Source organism: Papio anubis, chromosome 1 (genome assembly GCF_008728515.1).
Source record: "Papio anubis isolate 15944 chromosome 1, Panubis1.0, whole genome shotgun sequence".
NCBI classification, from domain to species: Eukaryota; Metazoa; Chordata; class Mammalia; order Primates; family Cercopithecidae; genus Papio; species Papio anubis.
In genome coordinates, this window is record NC_044976.1 from 179,534,966 (window position 1) to 179,554,646 (window position 19,681).

Consider the following 19,681-nt stretch of genomic DNA (forward strand, 5'->3'; position numbering starts at 1 on the left):
CGAGGGAAGGCCAAAGACAAACCAAAACCAAAACCTACCAGGACAAACTGGAGCCCATGTCCTCTCCCTATCTCATACTTCAATGGCAGGCAACCTGCAGAAGGAATTGGCGCCCTTCACGCAAAGAGTAACTCAGGGCAGCTCTAAGCCTGGCCGCTGCTCATCTGGGAGGTGAGCCTGCAGAACAGTGACACAATGCATGAACTACAGCAGTACCCAGCACCCTACGCCTTCGGAGTATTCTTAGGTTGCTGCTTCACTTCCGCCTTCAGATTCTCATGTAAATTCCACCTGTAGCCAAACCTAATTTGGAACCACACTGGGAAGGAAATTCTGGGTTCAAGCTCAGTTATGCTGACACTACTACAAAATCACCACAGCCCCTAAAATCAAATACCCAGGGGCGGCTTTTCAGATTCATCTCCTGGCCAGTAGAAATTTTGAAGTGGTGGTGGTTGGGGGAATGTGAGCGGGTAACAGGGGGATGTTGAAGGGGGCTTTCTTGGAGGTCTTCAAGATGAGTCTATCATAGATAAGTAGAAAAGCCAGATAGGTGCTAAATATACTATATATCCAAATGTTCAAAAGTATCCATAAAGAAAATGTTTGACTTTACAATTGGACCAAAATGATGTCTGAGAAGGACTAAAGTATACTCAAGAGTTTATGAGTGTCCATAATTTGTTGGATACCGTCATGGCAACCCACTCCATTTTCCTCTCCTTTTCTCCTCCGAGCTCTGGGAAGGACAAGAAGAAGGAAGCCATGGGACGTAGGGATGAGTGTAACCAGAAGCACCTCAAGGGTTGTAAGAGGGTCCTCTGAAAGCCCATTCACCAACTTCTTTGGCAGAAGCCAGTGCATTCCCAGTGTACCAGAATGGAATGGAATGATAGACCATATTCCACCAAATGTGTAGGCTTGTCTTGAGAAACATTTCCTCTTTGTGGGGGAGCAGTGGGTGCGGTGAGATGATAAAAGTAGGTGGAAGTCAGTTCTTTCCAAAGCCCAGAACTTGAAGTGGCTGCATAAAGTGAGGCTGTGCCTGAGTATTGCTTTTCTCTCCTTCAGTGGACAGATTGATGGTTCCATGGGAACCTTTATTGGTCATGTGTATCCAGGGCTGTTTCTGTTCTTATATGGACTATATCAGGCAGTAGTAATTTCCAAAGCTATAATATTCAGTGACTCTCTCCTATATCCTTCATCCCCTCCCAGGAATAAGGGAAGATGTGCCAGGCTGTGGAAAATATCCTATGGAGGTTTGTTGAAGATGGCGACTGGCTCCCTGTTGACAGTTTATGAGGTCAGTTGCATTAAAGGAGGGTTGATATTGATGAACAGGGAGCTGCCACCAAGGTTCATGTACCCCAAAGAGTGGCAGCACCTCACCATGTTCATCCTCCTCACTCTCAATGGCTGCGTGGACTTCATGAGCAAGAACGTGCTGCCTCAGAGGTGTGTGGGCCTAGAAAAAGGTACCCTGGTCCTGATCATCTACCAGCTCCTGCTGCTGATGGTGTCACATGCTAAAGACTCAGAAGGGGTGGAGCTGCACGTTCACTCTCTGCTCATTTTGGTGGTGTTCCTGCTGTTGCTGGTGTTGACTGCACAGCTGTGGGCTCCCAACATGTGTCATCTCCAGCTGATGGAGATCTTTCTGATGCTGATGATGGGCTCCTGGCTGATGCAGGCAGGCTTTATTCTATACAGACCTGTCTCTGGCTACCCATGGCAAGACGATGACATCAGTGACATCATGTTTGTCACCACCTTCTTCTGCTGGCATGTGATGATCGATGCCTCATTCTTGTTGGGAATCTATGGCTTCTCTTCCTTTTGGTATCATTGTTACAGTCCCAGCTTGAAGCTGACTGGACCCAAAGAAGCTCCGTATTACGCAAGCACTCCAGGACCCCTCTACAAGCTGCTACAGGAAGTGGAGCAGTCAGAGAAAGAGGACCAGGCTCTCCTCCTTGCAAAGTGCTCCACCTGAGACAGGGCCTACAGTGGCTGTCACATCGTCCACCTCATCTTCCTCCTGTGGGCTCCTCAGCCATGAGCATGGTACCCTTCTTGGTGAAGGTAATGGCCTTGAAGGCTAGGAGTTGGTCCTGTCTGCTGGTTCATTTTCTTTTTTCTTTTCTTTTTTTTTTTTTTTGAGGCGGAGTCTCATTCTATTGCTCAGGTTGGAGTGCAATGGCACAATCTCAGCTCACTGTAACCTCCGCCTCCCGAGTTCAAGCGAATCTCCTGCCTCAGCCTCCCGAGTAGCTGCAATTACAGGAGGCTGCCACCATGCCCGTGCTGGTGCATTTTCTGTCTCTGAGCCTCTAATTACTGAGAAGATAAGGGGAGAGGGATTGAGAAAGAGATGCTGATGCGATTTGAGGGTGGGAAGGAAAAGGAACAGGAGAACAAATTAGTGTGCAAGAAAAGCCACTGGGGGAAGAGAATGTAACAGAAGGAAGAGCTGTGAAGGGAGGAGAACAGAGTCTAGCAGTTATGCTGTTACTAGCTTCTTCGTCAGGCACAAGGGATTGCCTTTTACCTGAGGGAATAAAGACTTCTCACAACTGACAACTGGACCCATTCAAGTCCCACCTTGATAAAGAAAAGTGGGCACTTTATGTGCTCACCAAAGTGGTGTCACCATGTGGAAGCAGCATGATAGAATTTATAATTAATTCATACAGGCTGAAATTATGCTCGTTTTGCCTCCTTCTCTCCCCCAGCTTTCAAGAATTGGCTTCATTTCAAATGTTACATATAAAGTGCGACTTTTAAAAGTCTTAATAACATTTCAAATTTCCATAATTTAAATTTGTATAGAATTCAAATGCTCGGTACTTTCCTGACTTCTCATTTTATTACTCTTACTCTAGCCCAAACTTTCCTATTTCACCATGACCACCCTTGCACAAGCAATTTAGCAGATACCATTCTTGGGTCTTTGCAAATTTCTTTTCCTTGCATATCACAGTCAGTCATACTACAGTCACATATTTACCATGTTATTCGATTCCCAGAATAAACCTACATCCACCCCCACCACACCAAGTACCCCCAAGGTGGCCTTCTCCAGAACTCTTATTGATTCCCTTGTTTTGCAACTCTTGGGCACTTACATTAAATCTGCCTTGTTATTTTGCTCATACAGGTGACACACTTTCTTTTATACTGCTGCTGAAATCATTTTCTTTTAGGAGGTTTTACCTCACCCACTACAGTAGAGGCTCCTAAAGGGAAAAGGCTTTGCCTTATCCAAGTTACCAAATTTCCTATGTATACTCCAGCTATGGATCATGGTTATGTTTAATAAAGGCTTCTTTGCTTCCAGAATCTTCCCTAATCCTGTTTCTTCTAAATGCGTTGCTGGACAGGTTGGAGGTTTTGTGAAACTCTCTGGGTGACAACAACAGTCCTGAACACTGAGTCATTGCCTTAGTAATGCACCCACTCTCTTCCTTGTTTTGGGGTATAATAAAATCCAATAACTTGTTTCTGAAGTTGACTCCGTTATTGTTTTTAATCCTCACAGATGTTTCTATAAGGAATCTCTAGAAAACTGAGACTCCAGCAGGTTGACTTGCCCAAGTCTCACAGCTGGTATGAAGCAAGACAGGAATTTAAGTGCAGGTGTGTCTGACGCAAGCGTGACTGTGTCCTCTGGGCCACAATGACTTTGCTAATGGCAATGGAGAAGCAAGTTATCTCAAAATGAAAAAAATGAAATTGTGAAAGAAAGAAGAAAGAAAGATGGCTCACGCCTCTAATCCCAGCACTTTGCAAGGCCAAGGCGGGCGGATCCCTTGAGGTCAGGAGTTCGAGACCAGCTTGGTCAACATGGTGAAACCCTGTCTCTACTAAACATACAAAAATTAGCCAGGCGTGGTGGTACACACCTATAATCCCAGATGCTCAGGAGGCTAAGGCAGGAGAATCATTTGAACCTGGTAGGCGGAGGTTGCAGTGAGCTGAGATTGCACCACTGTACCCTAGCCTGGATGACAGAGTGAGACTATGTCTAAAAATAAAAAAAGAAAAAAGAAAGAAAAGAAAAGAGAAAGAAAGAAAGTCAGCCAGGCAGAAAGCCCAGGTGAAGCAAACAGTACAGTGTAAACACCCTAGACCTCCCTTAGGAGTGTGTTTATGCAACACTTTCTGTCCTCTACCCCGACCCCCATCTCCCCTAGGGGGTGAGAATCTGGCAGACTCTCAACTTCTGGCAGGGTCTTAAATTTCTGGGCTCAGATCCAGAGCAAGTGCTGGGGATAAGACTTGTTTGTGACCAAGGCTTCTAATGCTTGCCATTTCCCCTTTACTCTTGGTTCCTAGACTTTTTTCAATTACTTTTCTTTGGGAGCCTTCTTTTTCTCTTTACCTCTCTTACACATTGACGGGAGGGGATGAAAAAGCACAAACACTTAGCTGCCTGTTTCCTGTAATGAGGCCTAATTCTGTAACAATAAACCTCTGGTAATCAAGTGATACCCCCAACATAATAGCTCTCAAATATTCAGTGTAGGCAATAAGCCTGCATGTTATTAACTTACTAGATTTAAGATGTAACAGAAAGGTCCTCCCACTAAAGGCTACTCAAGAAAAAACTCAAAACACTCAAGCTTTTGGGGAGAAGTTTGTCATTCTCACAAAATTCCACCAGAGGGCACTAGGTTCACACCACCCTGGCCAAGCTTCTGATTCTCCAACCCCAGTAAACAAGTCTCCCCAGAACGGGTTTAAAAGAAGTGGGAGAGGAGAAAGGAGAGGAAACATCCAGAACCGGACTAAGAATTGCCCAAGCATCCGGAAAACATACCCTAGGGCTGTTTGTTTCCCATTAAAATTTGGCGAGTGAATGTGAAATAAACAGGGATCCAAATTAACTAATGAGGTGGGAGGGGAGGAAGGGCTGTGGATCCCATTGAGGATTTCTTTGGGAATGGTACCAACTAAAGCACATACTCTGATCTAAATAATTTTTTGATCAGAATGCTAAATTCCCTAAATTTTTTAATTAGCTTCAATAATGTTCCAATCTACAGAACAAAGATCTGTACAGTGTAAATTGAGAATAAAGGACTAAATGTATCTACAAAAACCTCAGATTCACAAAACAATGAAACCGGAGGCAGATTATCAGATGTGAAAAATGATCTCCAAAGAGTCTTTCAAAGAGAATCTGTCCTACGGTGTTTTTTTTTTTTTTTTTTTTTTTTTTTGGTAATTTAGTTATTCACAAAGAAAATATATATTACGTGTCTGCTATACGGAAGTCACTGGGTAAGCACACCCAAGATTGAGAGGGAAATGGTTAGTTCTTGTCCTCTGCACCTCCCTCAGTGAGGACTGTAGGAATTTCAGTATTTTAGAGATGGTGGCCCTGGAATAGATCATCCACAGACCAAAGAGACTAAAGGAAAGGGAATAGAAAAAGAACAGCACCTTGAAAGTTCATTAGGCTCTAAAATATTGCCCTCATGTGACTTCATCAAGTTATTATGATTTATCTAAGCTTCAGTTCCTCCTCTTTAAGATAGAATGATGTGAAGATCTAATTCTAGAATTGTAAGGCTTTAATTTTCTCAATAGGACATATTTCCCCATGTTGTTAACTAAGTTGAACTTGATTCTTCCCAACTTTCCACGTAGTTTCCTGCTAGAGACATGATTCAGGGTAGAGCTCAAATAGACCCAAACCTTCCATCATAACATGCAGTTGGGGAAATGAAGCGTTCCTTGTATTTGACTGATTTCAGTAGGCATCCTACAAAACTCAAATCAGGCTAGAGATATGGCTGAGACTTGAATTTCCAATTTCCTGTCCTGAACTGAAAAATACCAAACAATCAAAGACTATAAAGAACAATTCCTCCATTCTCGATGCTAGTTATTGAACTGAAGTATAATGTAGTCTTTCCTTCTCTAACTGTATAAAGTGAAATTTGAAAGCTTGGCCAACTACAGCTTTTCCCTAAATTATGGTTTAAGAATAATGCTATCAAATTCCAGAACTGTTTCATTTCTTCTTCATTTTTATTATTATTATTTTGATTTGGTTTAAGATTCTACTATGGTCCATTCTTTTGGAAAGAATTGATGTTGGTTTATTACATAATAATAATTTTTAAAAGAATATTATACAATTCTGGGTTGGGTTTCCAGGGTGTTCCCCAACGCTGAGTCTCAATTGTGTCTCTTTAACATGATTTAAAGGTCTCCCGGAATGCCTGTTGAAATCATTCATACGCAGGGAAAATTCCATTTCCTAAACAGAAAAGGTTTGTTCGGTGTGAACCCTACCCTAAATTTCGTGTCGAATGTGTACAAGGCAACCACAGAGGCCCTGGGAAGGCACTCCAGATCGCCAGGTAAAGGATTTCTTACTTGCAGAGTGAGAATGGACCCTTTAAAAAACAGAGACAGGGCCGGGTGCGGTGGCTCACGCCTGTAATCTCAGCACTTTGGGAGGCCAAGGCGGGCGGATCACAAGGTCAGGAGTTCGAGACAAGCCTGGCCAATATGCTGAACCCCGTCTCTACTAAAAATACCAAAAAATTAGCTGGCTATGGTGGCACACGCCTCTAATCCCAGCTACTCAGGAGGCTGAGGCAGGAGAATTGCTTGAACCTGTGAGGCAGAGGTTGCAGTGAGCGGAGGTTGCAGTGAGCCAAGATCGCGCCACTGCATCCAGCCTGGGCAACAGAGTGAGACTCTGTCTCAAAAAAGAAAAAAAAAGAGAGAAAAAGTTGTTTCCTAATAGAGATAAGATTTGGGGGTAGAGCAAAATCCTAATACAAAGCATTTATTTCAGGCAGCAGAATAACATTGAAGAAATACTTTTAATCTCAGGCTATTTCTGCAGATTTGGAACAAAATCTTTCCCTGTAATTGCTCTCCCACTCCACCCACCCCTTGGACATGGCAATTCTACTCTAAGAGAGAAAAACATGACTTCAAAGCACATGCAATGGAACCTCTTGTCAGCACTGATACGGTGTGTACCAAGAAACAGAAAAGTTCATGGGTTCAAGCATTCTAATGCTCTTTTTATGGTGGGGGTGAAGAATGGGGGTGGGTGGCAATTTAGGGAAGAAGGGGAGGGAGAAGAAAGGGCAGCAGACACAGCAAAGTCAAACTGGATGAAACAGGCTATTTTACTTTTAACTTCTCTAAAAGTACAGTCTGGGTTTCTGGGGGCGAACCAGTTAAGGGTTTTCTTCCGCTTTTACTTCTTGCCTATGCTCAAGCCTCCCTGGTCAGTTCTTGGACTCATCTGGGCCCTAATTTCGTCACTTTAAGTAAATGTGGGGTTGGCCGAGGAGGACAAGACCTCTTGTTCACTCCTGAAAGAGTCAGTGGTCATTATATAGGTATTACGTTCCTAACCTTACAAAGCGTGCCCCTGGTCACATGAATGGATCAAAGCAAATCCATTTCCATTATCAGAAAAGCAGCTCAAAGCACGTGTTCTCTTGATAGTGCCACAGTCACTTCTGTATGGTTAACAAATACCATTTATTGAACACTCACCCTGGACACTACTGCGGGATATGACAATGAATAAACTGCTCAATGAGGTCAAGACATCTAGCAAGGGAAGCAGGCACTCAAATGGCAGAAACACTGTAAGCCTGCAGAACTGGACTCCCACCTTACCATTCCGTTCTCTGTTATGTTTGCCATCCCCACCTCAGGTGCTGGTGGTGTGTGCAGCAGAGGCTCTGGCTTATGGTTTGGTAGTTTGGTATCTGGAAATGATTAAAAACATCTTTTAAAATAAAAACGTCACTTTTCTCCTCCTTTGCTTCCCTTCCTCAACCATTTAAACTCACAGCTTTACAGAAGGAAATGAAGACCGCGCACTGTGTTACCAAGGTTAAGTCCAGTTCGATATAATGAATGGTAAAGCATTACACTGAGTCAGAAAAGTTGTATTCAAAAGTCGCTACAGGGAAAGAAAGAATCCAGTCACCTCAGATTATAGAACTTGGCCTATGATAATTATAATTGCTGTTTTCTAAACATTTAGGATGCACCAGGGACTACTCAATCTCTTCTGCATGTACTATCACAATTAATCCTTTTATAAGGTAACAATTATTACCCCTCTTTTATTATAGACAAAAAAACAGGCTTCATGTGGCTAGTGATTTGGTATGAAGGGAAAGCCCGGATTTGAACCTAGGTTTGCCTGACCTGCAGCCGTGCCTGTAGGCACCACAATGGAATGCTTCAAGGGGCAGCACTGAAATTTAACGAGGAATTTGTAAGGCAACCTACACAATCCAAAATGTCACCAGTCTGAAACATCCCAAAAACCCCTGTTTGAGATGAATGCTGCATCTGTCATTTAAAAGTACTACAGCGTTATACACTCTTAAAGGAAAGGGTGTTGACCAAAGAAGCCAAGTTATGTGTATGTGGTCGCAGGCAACATTTCTTTTCCATATTTGCGGTACAAAACAACCAGAAGAACAAACTTCTTCCCTTCCTCTTCCAAAGGCACTGGAAACATAAATTCTTGCTCTTTAAACTGAAAGAAGCAATAAAAGCTGGACACCATCAGGTAGATTTCAGGCACTAAAAACAAAATGATCGAGTAACAGTACGGATAGCAATATCGACCTACCTACCTATCTACCTATGTTGTGTCTCTAGGTACACATATAATTATTGTGCATCTGCTGACAAACATCCATTTCAAGATTGTGTTCACATACACATTTTCCCAACCATCACGGCAAGCTGAGAGGAGAGGTATGTATTCCCATTTTCCAGATTAACAAGACGCCGCACTTGATAAAGCAAAACCAGGGAGAATTCGTTTAAGACATTTCTTGACAATTTCTGGACTTCGAAAGGGGCAAGTGAACACCTCGATTTCCTTTCGGCTGCTCAGGGGGCAGTTTGCACACAGAATTTCAAATCTAGTGGGCGGTTCCACAGATCGTTTTCCATGATCACTTTATTTTGCAGATGAGGAAACTTGGGCCCTGAGAGACCTGCCTAGGGTCTGGCCAGCGGTATGACACAGGTCTCCAGACTTAGTTTCTACCGCCCTCCAGAATCCTCTGTGAAATTAGAGACACAGCACGTTGATTTCAAATGTGAAATGGCAGAGTTCTGTTTATTTCCCCAGAGCCAACAGAGCCGGAGCGGGCGGCTCTTCCAGGGTTTGGGAACCCGGACCCGTCCCCAGGCCCAATTGGCACCCACGCTAGCCCAGGCCCGCCCAAGGTTCCCCCGGGTCCCGCGCCCCGCGCTCCCTCTCAAGCTAACCCCTGCCCGCGGGAAGCGGGGCTCGGAGGCTCCCTCGTAACAAAAGGCTAAATTCGGTTTCCCTGGTTCCGCATTTCCCCAGGGAGCGCTCCTCGTAAAACTATTGCCCGTAAAGACTGCAGGGCAGAGGTCCAGGGCGCTTTGCTGGGAGCCTCGGGGCCCCGGGCTGGGGGCCGTCGGGTGGCACCTGGCGGGCCAGCGAGCAGGCGGGCGGGCGGGCGGCGAGCGAAGGCTTCCCGGCCTGGCAGCAGCTCGCCCCTCCGCCCTCCGCCCTCCCGGCTCCGCTCCCCTCCCCCACGCCGCCCTGCCCCTCCCCCACGCCCCTTTCTCTTTCTTTCTTTCCCAGCTCGCTTGCCCCCACCCCAGCGGCGCCCGCCGGGCTCCTCGCCCAATGGCCGCGGGGCCGGGGAATGCATCAGCTGATCGGCCCGGGCTCCCGGCCGCTGGGAGCCAATCAGGGCACCGGGGGCGGCCCCCGGCCGCGGATAAAGGGTGCGGGGCAGCGAGCGGCCTTGCAGAGTCGAGAGTGGGAGAAGAGCGAAGCGTGTGAGCAGCACTACGGCCTCCTCTCCTCCTAACCTCGCTCTCGCGGCCTGCCTTTACCCGCCCGCCTGCTCGGCGCCCAGGTAAGCCCCCGGACGGCCCGGTGGCACCCAAGCGACACGCACCGCCCCTGCTACCCCGCGAGGCGCGCCACCCAGCCTCTTTTTTCGGCCGCCTGCCCCTCCAGTCCCAGCCCTACGCTGCGGCCTCTCTGGCCCGGGCCTGAGGTCCGGCTCCAGTCCTCCTCCCGCGTGCTTCCGCCGCCGATGGCTTGGACCCTCCGGGGCTGGCGCTGGTGGGGCGCGCCCTTGGCCAGGCTCTGGGAAGGGCGGGGTGAGTTGTTTTGATCTTCTTTTCACTACTTGCGGCCCAAGCGCCGCCCCTGGAGGCCTTTGGGCTGGCCCGCGCCCTGGGGCTCACAGTGGTGTTTGCGCTGTGGATGGAGTGGCGGTGCGGTCCCCTGCAGAGCGCAAACAAGGCGCTTGGTTGGCGCGGGCGCCTCGCTGCTTTCCTCGTGGTGGGGCAGTCGTCGTGGTTCTGGCGATCGTTGAGACGCCTCGATTGCGGCGTGTAACAGTGAGCGTTGTTTGCGCGGCCGGCTCCCGCCTCGGGGTCCCGGGGGCCTTCCAGTGTGACCGAACAATGGAGAGCCCGGGCCTCGGCGCAGTCGGTGGAGAAGCTGGGCCGGGCCGAGGCAGCAGCAGCGCGCGGTCCCTCCGGCCTGCGCCCCCACCCTCCCCGGGGACCCCGCAACCCCTCGGCGGTGGGGTATGGCCACCTCCGTGAGGCCCTGAGATTCAGACGGGGGCCCAAGGGGCGGGGCGCCCGCTTTAGGGACATTTCAGTGGGAAGGGGCTGCTCTCAAAGTGGATAATTACAACTCCCTCGGGGGCGGGAAGCGGGGATCCTCCCCCAGCCGCAAGTTCACGAAGAAAGCAACCAATGAAAATTATGAAGACGACGAGAAGTCAGACTCCTCCGGGTCGCCCTCCAACTGTTTCGGCTTCGTCGCCTACTCCGTGAACTCCGGGGAGAAATCTCGAGTCAAGATTAAGACCTTAACCCACCAACCGGCCTGCTTCGACACCCCCCGGGCCGACCGCTGTCTGTCCCCTTCTCCATCGCCCTCGCCCAGAAAGCTCCGGTGCTTGGACCAGCTCGAGTCTGAGAAAGAGGAGAGGCGCGAACGCCACTCCAAAAAGAGAAGGGCTAAGGAGGGCAACCCTAACAATACGCTTGACTTTCTGTGGCTGGGGTGAGTGAGGGAGCAGGGAGGATGACCCCGGAGTTGGTGAGAGCTGCAGAAACGGCTAAAAGCTTCAGAATCCGTTCCCCCCACATAAACTTGGCGCCACGGCAGCAGCAGTTGATAGAGTGCTGGCATCCAACTGGCTCACGGAAAAGAGCAGGAGATCCGAAACAGGCTTAGGACAAAGTGTGCATGATATTGGTGGTGTAACAGGTTGGAGAGGACAGCTGAGAAATTGGGTTGTAGCTTTTTTTTTTTTTTTCCCCACCGACAGTCTCGATCTGTCGCCCAGGCTGGAGTGCAGTGGTGCAAGCTCCCGGCTTACTGCAACCTCTAGCTCTAGGGTTCAGGCGATTATCCTGTGTCAGCTTCCCGAGTAGCTGGGATTACAGGCGGGCACCACCAGGCCCGGCTAATTTTTGTATTTTTAGGAGAGACTGGGTTTCACCATATTGGCCAGACTGGTCTCGAACTCCGTACCTCAGGTGATCCGCCCGCCTAGGTGGGTTGTAGCTTTTAGCGGGAGCTGAAGGGTTCTGGGACGGAGGTGGGAGGTAGGATTTGGCCGACTGAATCTTCTAGAGGCAATATTGGGGTGTTGGTCTTCCCCAAGGGGAAGGGTGGTGAGGCTGTCAGAGGGAGAAGCAGTTATGTTTTCAGCTGGGCAAATATGGACGGTTGCCCATAGAAACTTTGCCACTGTACTTCAGAACGTTGCCCTAGTCGTTGGAGGAGAACAATGTGTTCCCTTTCTAGCCATCCTGGGCCACGGAGGGAGGAACGTTTCCTTTTTGGCTGTTGTGGCTTCAGAGTTTCTGTTCTTTCAGAGGTTTTGTGGTAGTGGTTGGCAGTTATTAGTATGCCTTATGGCTTTTAAAATTCCAGATCTTTTTGATTTCGAAGTGGAAATTTCCTAATTACTTGAAGTCTTCTTGTGGAATTCCATAATGTTGTGATTCTTGCTCACTATCTTAAGTGAAACTTTGCGTGAGACCTATGGAAAGTATGGCAGCATGCCCCTTAGAATCTGGTTTGAATCAGCTTTTGTTGTAGGAAACTGCTAGCCTTTAAAAAAAAATTGTAACCTTGTTTCATCAAATCTAAATGTGTAGTGGGTTTTCTTTTGGTGGGGAGTGGCTGTGGGTTTCAGTTAAGACCACAGCTAGGATGAAAGGCAAAGAGAAAAACAGAAACCTTGGAAGCCAAGCCTGTTCTGTGGCTGGATTTTACTTGTATTGGAAGAAGTTCTATGTTTTGTAAATGTGTGTATTGGTTTGGTTTGTTTCCTCTGATAGATTAGTATTTGGATAGTTTAGTGTTACCTCAGCTACACTGAAGGAATAGACAGTCCTCACAAGTGTAAGTTCCAACTTGGAAGCCTGGGATCTGCAGTAGCTGTGGAACTTAAGCCTTTGAGCTCAGAGATGCAAGAGGCATTGAGTTACTACCAAGGGCCTGATCTTTTCTTTAGCAGGCATCTGTGTTAATTGCTTCAAAAGGTGGTGATCAGTTTTACAGCCTATTATAAAGGAGATTTTCGCCTACTATAAAACTAATCCCCCTGAAAGAGTGAGTAAACATAACTTTCTGTGTGTTGACTTCCACAGGGGAAGGAGTTGGCACTTACACCTTGATTCACAACTTTTGATTCAGTTGTCCCTCTGAAGCCATTTTTGCAGGGGATCAGTTTGGAGTGGGCGTTAACAATGTTATTTTTTTTCTCTCTCCAGAACACCTTCCACCATGACCACCTCAGCAAGTTCCCACTTAAATAAAGGCATCAAGCAGGTGTACATGTCCCTGCCTCAGGGTGAGAAAGTCCAGGCCATGTATATCTGGATCGATGGTACTGGAGAAGGACTGCGCTGCAAGACCCGGACCCTGGACAGTGAGCCCAAGTGTGTGGAAGGTGAGACAGCAATGTGGAGTGGAGCACACGCTGGGTGGGATCTGCAGAGGGGTGGGCCTTTGACTCAGCCTCTGGATTAGGCCTCTTTATTCTGTTTGTAAAGCTTTTCTAAGGCAGGGCTTTCCAGACTTCGTTCAGTCAACATTAAGCTCCTACACTGCCTCAAAGCAGAGCAACAATGGAACCCTTTATTTAAATGGAATTGTGCATGTAGGCCAGTGTATTGAAGAAAAACTAAGTCTGGTTTATGGAGAGTTGGCATGGGGCTTAGAGATTGCCGACCTGGGCATCCCCACTTACCTGACTCTAAGGCACCCTCAGAAAACCACTGCTCTAACCTGAGAATGCCATCTAGTTTACAAACTCTTAGAAAACTGTACTTAATACTCACATCACTGGGCTTCTAGATGTGAAGCAAATGCTCTAAAATGGTTTTCAAATAGGACTGATTTTTAGTTGATGGCACTTTTGGAAATTCTTAAACTGTCTTAATTGCTTATCCCTCTAGGAGCTACAGTTAGATTATAGTTGTGACCTTCATTTTTCAGTCTAAAACAAGCCATAGTCTTCCCTCTTCCAGAAAGGGGCCAAGTATCACCTCCTACCTAGTTTAGGATAGCTTACTTTTCCTTTTTGAATAAGTGAATGATCATAATACAAAGCCTATATTGTGTAGTTGCTATGTGGCAGATAGTTCACAGACACTGAAGATACAAAGTGAGAGTCTGGTCTCTGCCTTCAGAGAACTCAGTCAGCTAGAGAGACAAAGCAGTCTTTAAAACAGTGGGAAAGGTGGATAGGTAATAAGGGAACATCCTTGAGTAAGTCATCCTTCTAGTTGTCTGTTCCCTCATCTATAAAATAAGGACATTACTTGCCAGAATACACTGGGGGCATGAGAAGAAGGAAGCGACACATTGCCTAATGGAAGAATCAGAATCCTTCACTATCTCAGTATTTTAAGTGACTGATAGGCTGGTAATGGTAACAGAATGCTTCAGTTTGTCTCCTGGAAGACATTTGGGAAGGGAGTGTCTGATGTATTTAAGGAAGTGGTACAGTGGTCTTACTTGGAACTCAGATAGGAAGGGCTGTAGGATCAGGTACAGGTGCCAGGGTATACATATTAATGATGGCATTTATGCCTTAATAACTTCCTGGAAAAGAGATCTTTAGAGATGGGAAGGTGAGTGAAGGGCTGGCTGTATTTGCATTGCTTGGAAAGCTCCTGTACGTTTTAAATGTAATTTTCCCTCTTTTTGCCCCAGAGTTGCCTGAGTGGAATTTCGATGGCTCTAGTACTTTACAGTCTGAAGGTTCCAACAGTGACATGTATCTCGTGCCTGCTGCCATGTTTCGGGACCCCTTCCGTAAGGACCCGAACAAGCTGGTGTTGTGTGAAGTTTTCAAGTACAATCGAAGGCCTGCAGGTATGTATAGCACAGCTATAGATTCCTCTCCTCAATCTGTGAATGCTGTGAAGGGGAGGGAGGAGACATTCTGCAATCAGTATTGGGAAGACTAGGCTATTTCATGACTGTTTTAAGAATCTGAGTGATTGAGCCTCTTCCCTGAACTTCTCCTTTGAGGAAGAGATAATATGGCCCATCTTTCTATGGTCTTGTCTGTTGGTAGCATAAAATAGCATTTGATTTGTCCAGATCTGTTTGCCGGTCTTGGAGTCCCCAGTAACAGCCCTCCTGCCTGGAATGTAGGCCAGGACAAATGTAAACCAATGGACAAATGATTCTCAAAAACTATAGAATGGCTCCAAGTGTCTGAGAAATGAAGAATAAATCTAACAACCAGAAGCAGCTGTCTTGTGAATAGAGGGTTAAGTGCCAGGCATTTGGTGCTTGGGAGGTGGCCAGAATGCAGATAAGGTGAAAGTTGCCCTGTTCTAAATCCATTCTCATGTGACTTGGTTGTAACTGAGTTTAGTTAAAACTGAAGTGTTGCAGAGTCTTCCTACAGATGTACAGTTACAGCTTCTCTCATTTTTCTGACTCAGTGACTCAGTGATCCCAAGAAGGCCTATACTGGGTCATTTCAGCCTATAGTGCACACCTCAGTTGTATAGAATCCAAAGACTGTTCTCCCATCAGCATTGGTATTCAGCATCAGATCCCTGATGGCGTATTGTTCACTCTTTTTTCTAGAGACCAATTTGAGGCACACCTGTAAACGGATAATGGACATGGTGAGCAACCAGCACCCCTGGTTTGGCATGGAGCAGGAATATACCCTCATGGGGACAGATGGGCACCCCTTTGGTTGGCCTTCCAACGGCTTCCCGGGGCCCCAGGGTAAGTCTTCTTGGGTTAGAGGTGAAATTGCCAGAAGTGTCTTAACTGTTCCAGAATGCCCCTTCCCAGGGATGGGAGTGACTTTCTGAATCAAGAAGCAAAATAATACAGTAAAGGCGAAACAGCCCTCATATCACCAAAGTCCAAAAATGGATATAAATGTATAAAGTAAGGTTTTAGGGGGAAGCTTTGGCCCCACAGGTGAAGAGGAACTCCCCTGTTGCCCCTCCCCTGCCCTGTACCTACAGATGAAGGCAAGGATAGTGATTCAAGAGGGCAAGGCTTAAGGGCCTTCTGATCTCTGACTTTGGGATTCTCTGGATTTCTTGACTCTTAGCGTTTTGTCTTGATGCTTTTGTAGGTCCATATTACTGTGGTGTGGGAGCAGACAGAGCCTATGGCAGGGACATCGTGGAGGCCCATTACCGGGCCTGCTTGTATGCTGGAGTCAAGATTGCGGGGACTAATGCCGAGGTCATGCCTGCCCAGGTAAATATAGCTCCAGTCCATCAATGATGAAGGGCAGGTAGGTGCATATAGGACTTTTGCTAGTAAGGGCTGCTGATACACCACTCACTAACCCAAAACCTAAGAATGGGTTGGAGGAGAGGTGAGAAGAGAACAGGTTTAGGAGCTTCTGAGTTGGAGTGAGCAGTTGGCTTTGTTTTAATGGCCAAGCTTCTCGTTTCTAGTGGGAATTTCAAATTGGACCTTGTGAAGGAATCAGCATGGGAGATCATCTCTGGGTGGCCCGTTTCATCTTGCATCGTGTGTGTGAAGACTTTGGAGTGATAGCAACCTTTGATCCTAAGCCCATTCCTGGGAACTGGAATGGTGCAGGCTGCCATACCAACTTCAGCACCAAGGCCATGCGGGAGGAGAATGGTCTGAAGTGAGTATCTTCTGCTGGGGCCATCTTTAATCTCCTGTGGCAGAAAACTTGGGAAGAGACTTATCAATCTCTCAGCAAAGTCTCCTTTGCAGGATGACTTGCAAATATTTACCAGAGTTAAGTAAACTTGACTTCTCAGTCTGGACGTACCTTAGCTGTTGACACTTGACTTCAAATTCTCATTTTGTTCCTATTTGAAAAATACCAAGTAATACTTCTGATTCACAGTGATAATTATTATATAAATTATAACAAATAATTATTAGTCATATATCATTATATAAACATTGATATATAATATATATTTGTGACATATATGTCGTGACAGGGAAAAGTTGACAAATTCATGCATTTGAAAATCTTTTAGAACTAAATTAGTTAATAATACAGGCATGTGGATAAACTTAATGCTTATGAGGGGGAGAAAGTTTCAAATGATTGGTCTTTTCAACAAATACTTTCTACTGCTTGTCGGGCACTGTTCTGACCACTGAGACACACAGGTAAGAAGACGAAGCCACTGCCTTCATGAAGTGTTTGTACCACTGGTATCATATTTTGGTGCACTTCATTCTTGGCTCCATACCTGGAGACAAGGTTGGACTGCCATCTTTTCTGTTTCTTCTAGGTACATCGAGGAGGCCATTGAGAAACTAAGCAAGCGGCACCAGTACCACATCCGCGCCTATGATCCCAAGGGAGGCCTGGACAATGCCCGACGCCTAACTGGATTCCATGAAACCTCCAACATCAACGACTTTTCTGCTGGTGTAGCCAATCGTAGCGCCAGCATACGCATTCCCCGGACTGTTGGCCAGGAGAAGAAGGGTTACTTTGAAGACCGTCGCCCCTCTGCCAACTGTGACCCCTTTTCAGTGACAGAAGCCCTCATCCGCACGTGTCTTCTCAATGAAACCGGCGATGAGCCCTTCCAGTACAAAAACTAAGTGGACTAGACCTCTAGCTGTCAAGGCCCTCCTAGTTCTTCATCCCACTCCAACTCTTCCCCCTCTCCCAGTTGTCCCAATTATAACTGAAAGGGTGGAATATTAAGGTCGTTTTTTTCATTCCTTGTGCCCAGTTAATCTTGCTTTCTTTGTTTGGCTGGGATAGAGATGGGTCAAGTTATTAATTTCTTCACACCTACCCTCCTTTTTTTCCCTATCACTGAAGCTTTTTAGTGCATTAGTGGGGAAGAGGGTGGGGAAACATAACCACTGCTTCCATTTAATGGGGTGCACCTGTCCAATAGGCATAGCTATCCGGACAGAACACGTTTGCAGGAGGGGGACTTTTCTTCGAGGTAGCTGAAAGGGGAAGACCTGACTTCCTCTGGTTAGGTTAGGACTTGCCCTTGTGGTGGAAACTTTTCTTAAGAAGTTATAACCAACTTTTCTATTAAAAGTGGGAATTAGGAGAGAAGGTAGGGGTTGGGAATCAGAGAAAATGGCTTTGGTCTCTTGCTTGTGGGACTAGCCTGGCTTGGGACTAAATGCCCTGCTCTGAACACGAAGCTCAGTATAAACTGATGGATATCCCTACCTTGAAAGAAGAAAAGGTTCATGTTGCTTGGTCCTTGATTTATCACACAAAGCAGAATAGTATTTTTATATTTAAATGTAAAGACAAAAAATTATATGTATGGTTTTGTGGATTATGTGTGTTTTGCTAAAGGAAAAAACCATCCAGGTCACGGGGCACCAGATTTGAGATGAATAGTCCGGATTAGAAACCAAGCATCTCCTTTTGAGTAGGGAGTGAGGGAGGTGGTGCTTAGAAAGATGGTGCTCTGGGGTTAGGTCCTCATGACCACTTCTGGGTTTCTGCCCTGCCCACCCTCTGGAGAAGGTGGGCACTGGATTAGTTAACACGTTTCTAGCAGTCACTTGATCTCTGTGGCTTTGGTTTAAAAGACAGACACTTGTCCACATGGGTTTAGAGATAAGAGTTGGCTGGTCAACTTGAGCATGTTACTGACAGGGGGTATTGGGGTTATTTTCTGGTAGGAACAGCATGTCACTAAAGCAGGCCTTTTGATATTAAATTTTTTAAAAAGCAAAATTATAGAAGTTTAGATTTTAATCAAATTTATAGGGTTTCTAGGTAATTTTTACAGAATTGCTTGTTTGCTTCAGCTGTCTCCTACCTCTGCTCTTGGAGGAGATAGGGACAGGGCTGGAGTCAAAACACTTGTAATTTTGTATCCTGATGTCTTTGTTAAGACTGCTGAGGAATTATTTTTTTTCTTTTATAATAAGAAATAAACCCCACCTTTATTCCTTCATTTCATCTACCGTTTTCTGGTTCTTATGTTGGCTGTGGCAGGCCAGCTATGGTTTTCTCTTGTCATGACAACTTCTAATTGCCATGTACAGTATGTTCAAAGTCAAATAACTCCTCATTGTAAACAAACTGTGTAACTGCCCAAAGCAGCACTTATAAATCAACCTAACATAAGATCTCTCTGATGTGTTCGTGGTTCTTTCAAATCCCCATGTACCATTATATTCCTTTATTTCCTAAAACAGGCAAAATAAGCTCAAGTTTATGTACTCTTTGAGTTTTTAAAACACTGGAGTGATGTTGCTGACCAGTCCTTTCCTGTACCTCTCTAGCTTGGGTATTTGGGACTACTGGGATTAAGTTTTTCACCTAGACTTAATAACACACAATCTTGGCATTTCCTAGCCTAGAGTTTTATAGCAGGGTACAACCCCCACTCCTCCCCATTCTGTGCTCCCCTGAGTTTGGTTTTGGCTTACCATAACATTGTTTTGACCATTCCTGGCCTAATAGCCTAAAATACTTAATGTATGATTAACTGGCTTTACAATTTCTACTATCTGTTGTCAGTGATTCATTTAAGTAACATATTAGCTACCCTGCTTCACTGGTTGAAGCCTTCCAAGGTTGGCCATGCCCTAGGCATGAGCTCGTCCTTGGGTGTATCTTGCCTTGCAGGAAGACCAGTGGACTGCTTGTGATTCTCAAAAGCTCTGTGTTGTCACCCGTGCCCTTGCCCCTTGCTCTACCTTGGTCCGTGTATCTGGAAGTTCTTCCACCGTATCCTGGCCAATTCCTACCTTCATTCATTCCTCATGAGGCTGGGTAAAAGCTCCCTCCGGCTCCCTTGATGCTGTGCACATACCTAGCAAAAAGCAGTTATTCGACACGGCGTGCAATATTATTAACAACATTAATACTACTAATAATGTGGGCAATAATGATTGTTTTTAAAAGGCAGAATACTCTTATCAGTTTGAGATAGCCGGGGCCTGTGATAGTATTTAGATACGACACAGTTCTTCAGGCGACTGTATTTTACACTAGTCAAGTAATCCTAGATATCCATGGTTTTTCTTAAGAAAGTTGGCTCCTGGTATGATTTAATATTCAAAGTAGAGTCATCTACCTATTAGCTTGCTGGCATGGTCCTAGCTTATGCCTGTTGTTTCAGCATGATTGTTGAGTACCCTCTTTCATCCTTAGCATTTTCT

The 19,681-nt window shown here is 46.0% G+C and overlaps 2 protein-coding genes across 3 annotated transcripts; both read left to right on the forward strand.

The window, feature by feature from the left end:
* Window positions 1–696: 696 nt before the first annotated feature.
* LOC101015996 (transmembrane epididymal protein 1) lies at window positions 697–2,135 on the forward strand. Its single transcript, XM_031667484.1, has 2 exons — window positions 697–808; window positions 1,122–2,135. The coding sequence occupies exons 1-2, from the start codon at window positions 697–699 to the stop codon at window positions 1,994–1,996; spliced, it is 987 nt and encodes a 328-aa protein (XP_031523344.1). The 3' UTR covers window positions 1,997–2,135.
* A 7,244-nt stretch (window positions 2,136–9,379) lies between these two features.
* On the forward strand, window positions 9,380–18,643 carry GLUL (glutamate-ammonia ligase). 2 transcript variants are annotated; one of them, XM_021929837.2, is made up of 7 exons: window positions 9,380–9,911; window positions 12,808–12,986; window positions 14,255–14,416; window positions 15,146–15,292; window positions 15,654–15,781; window positions 15,985–16,184; window positions 16,813–18,643. In XM_021929837.2, the coding sequence occupies exons 2-7, from the start codon at window positions 12,821–12,823 to the stop codon at window positions 17,129–17,131; spliced, it is 1,122 nt and encodes a 373-aa protein (XP_021785529.2). In that variant the 5' UTR covers window positions 9,380–9,911; window positions 12,808–12,820; the 3' UTR covers window positions 17,132–18,643. The 2 variants fall into 2 exon arrangements, with proteins under 2 accessions (XP_021785529.2, XP_021785532.2); XM_021929840.2 differs by lacking the exon at window positions 9,380–9,911 and adding an exon at window positions 10,734–11,083.
* Window positions 18,644–19,681: the final 1,038 nt, after the last annotated feature.

Coding starts and splice junctions, on each gene's coding strand:
- GLUL (XM_021929837.2), top strand. CDS start 12,821: ATGACCACCTCAGCAAGTTCCCACTTAAATAAAGGCATCAAGCAGGTG. Junction 14,417..15,145: donor GTACAATCGAAGGCCTGCAG/GTATGTATAGCA, acceptor TCTTTTTTCTAG/AGACCAATTTGAGGCACACC. Junction 15,782..15,984: donor CCGAGGTCATGCCTGCCCAG/GTAAATATAGCT, acceptor TCTCGTTTCTAG/TGGGAATTTCAAATTGGACC.
- LOC101015996 (XM_031667484.1), top strand. CDS start 697: ATGGCAACCCACTCCATTTTCCTCTCCTTTTCTCCTCCGAGCTCTGGG. Junction 809..1,121: donor CCAGAAGCACCTCAAGGGTT/GTAAGAGGGTCC, acceptor ATGTGTATCCAG/GGCTGTTTCTGTTCTTATAT.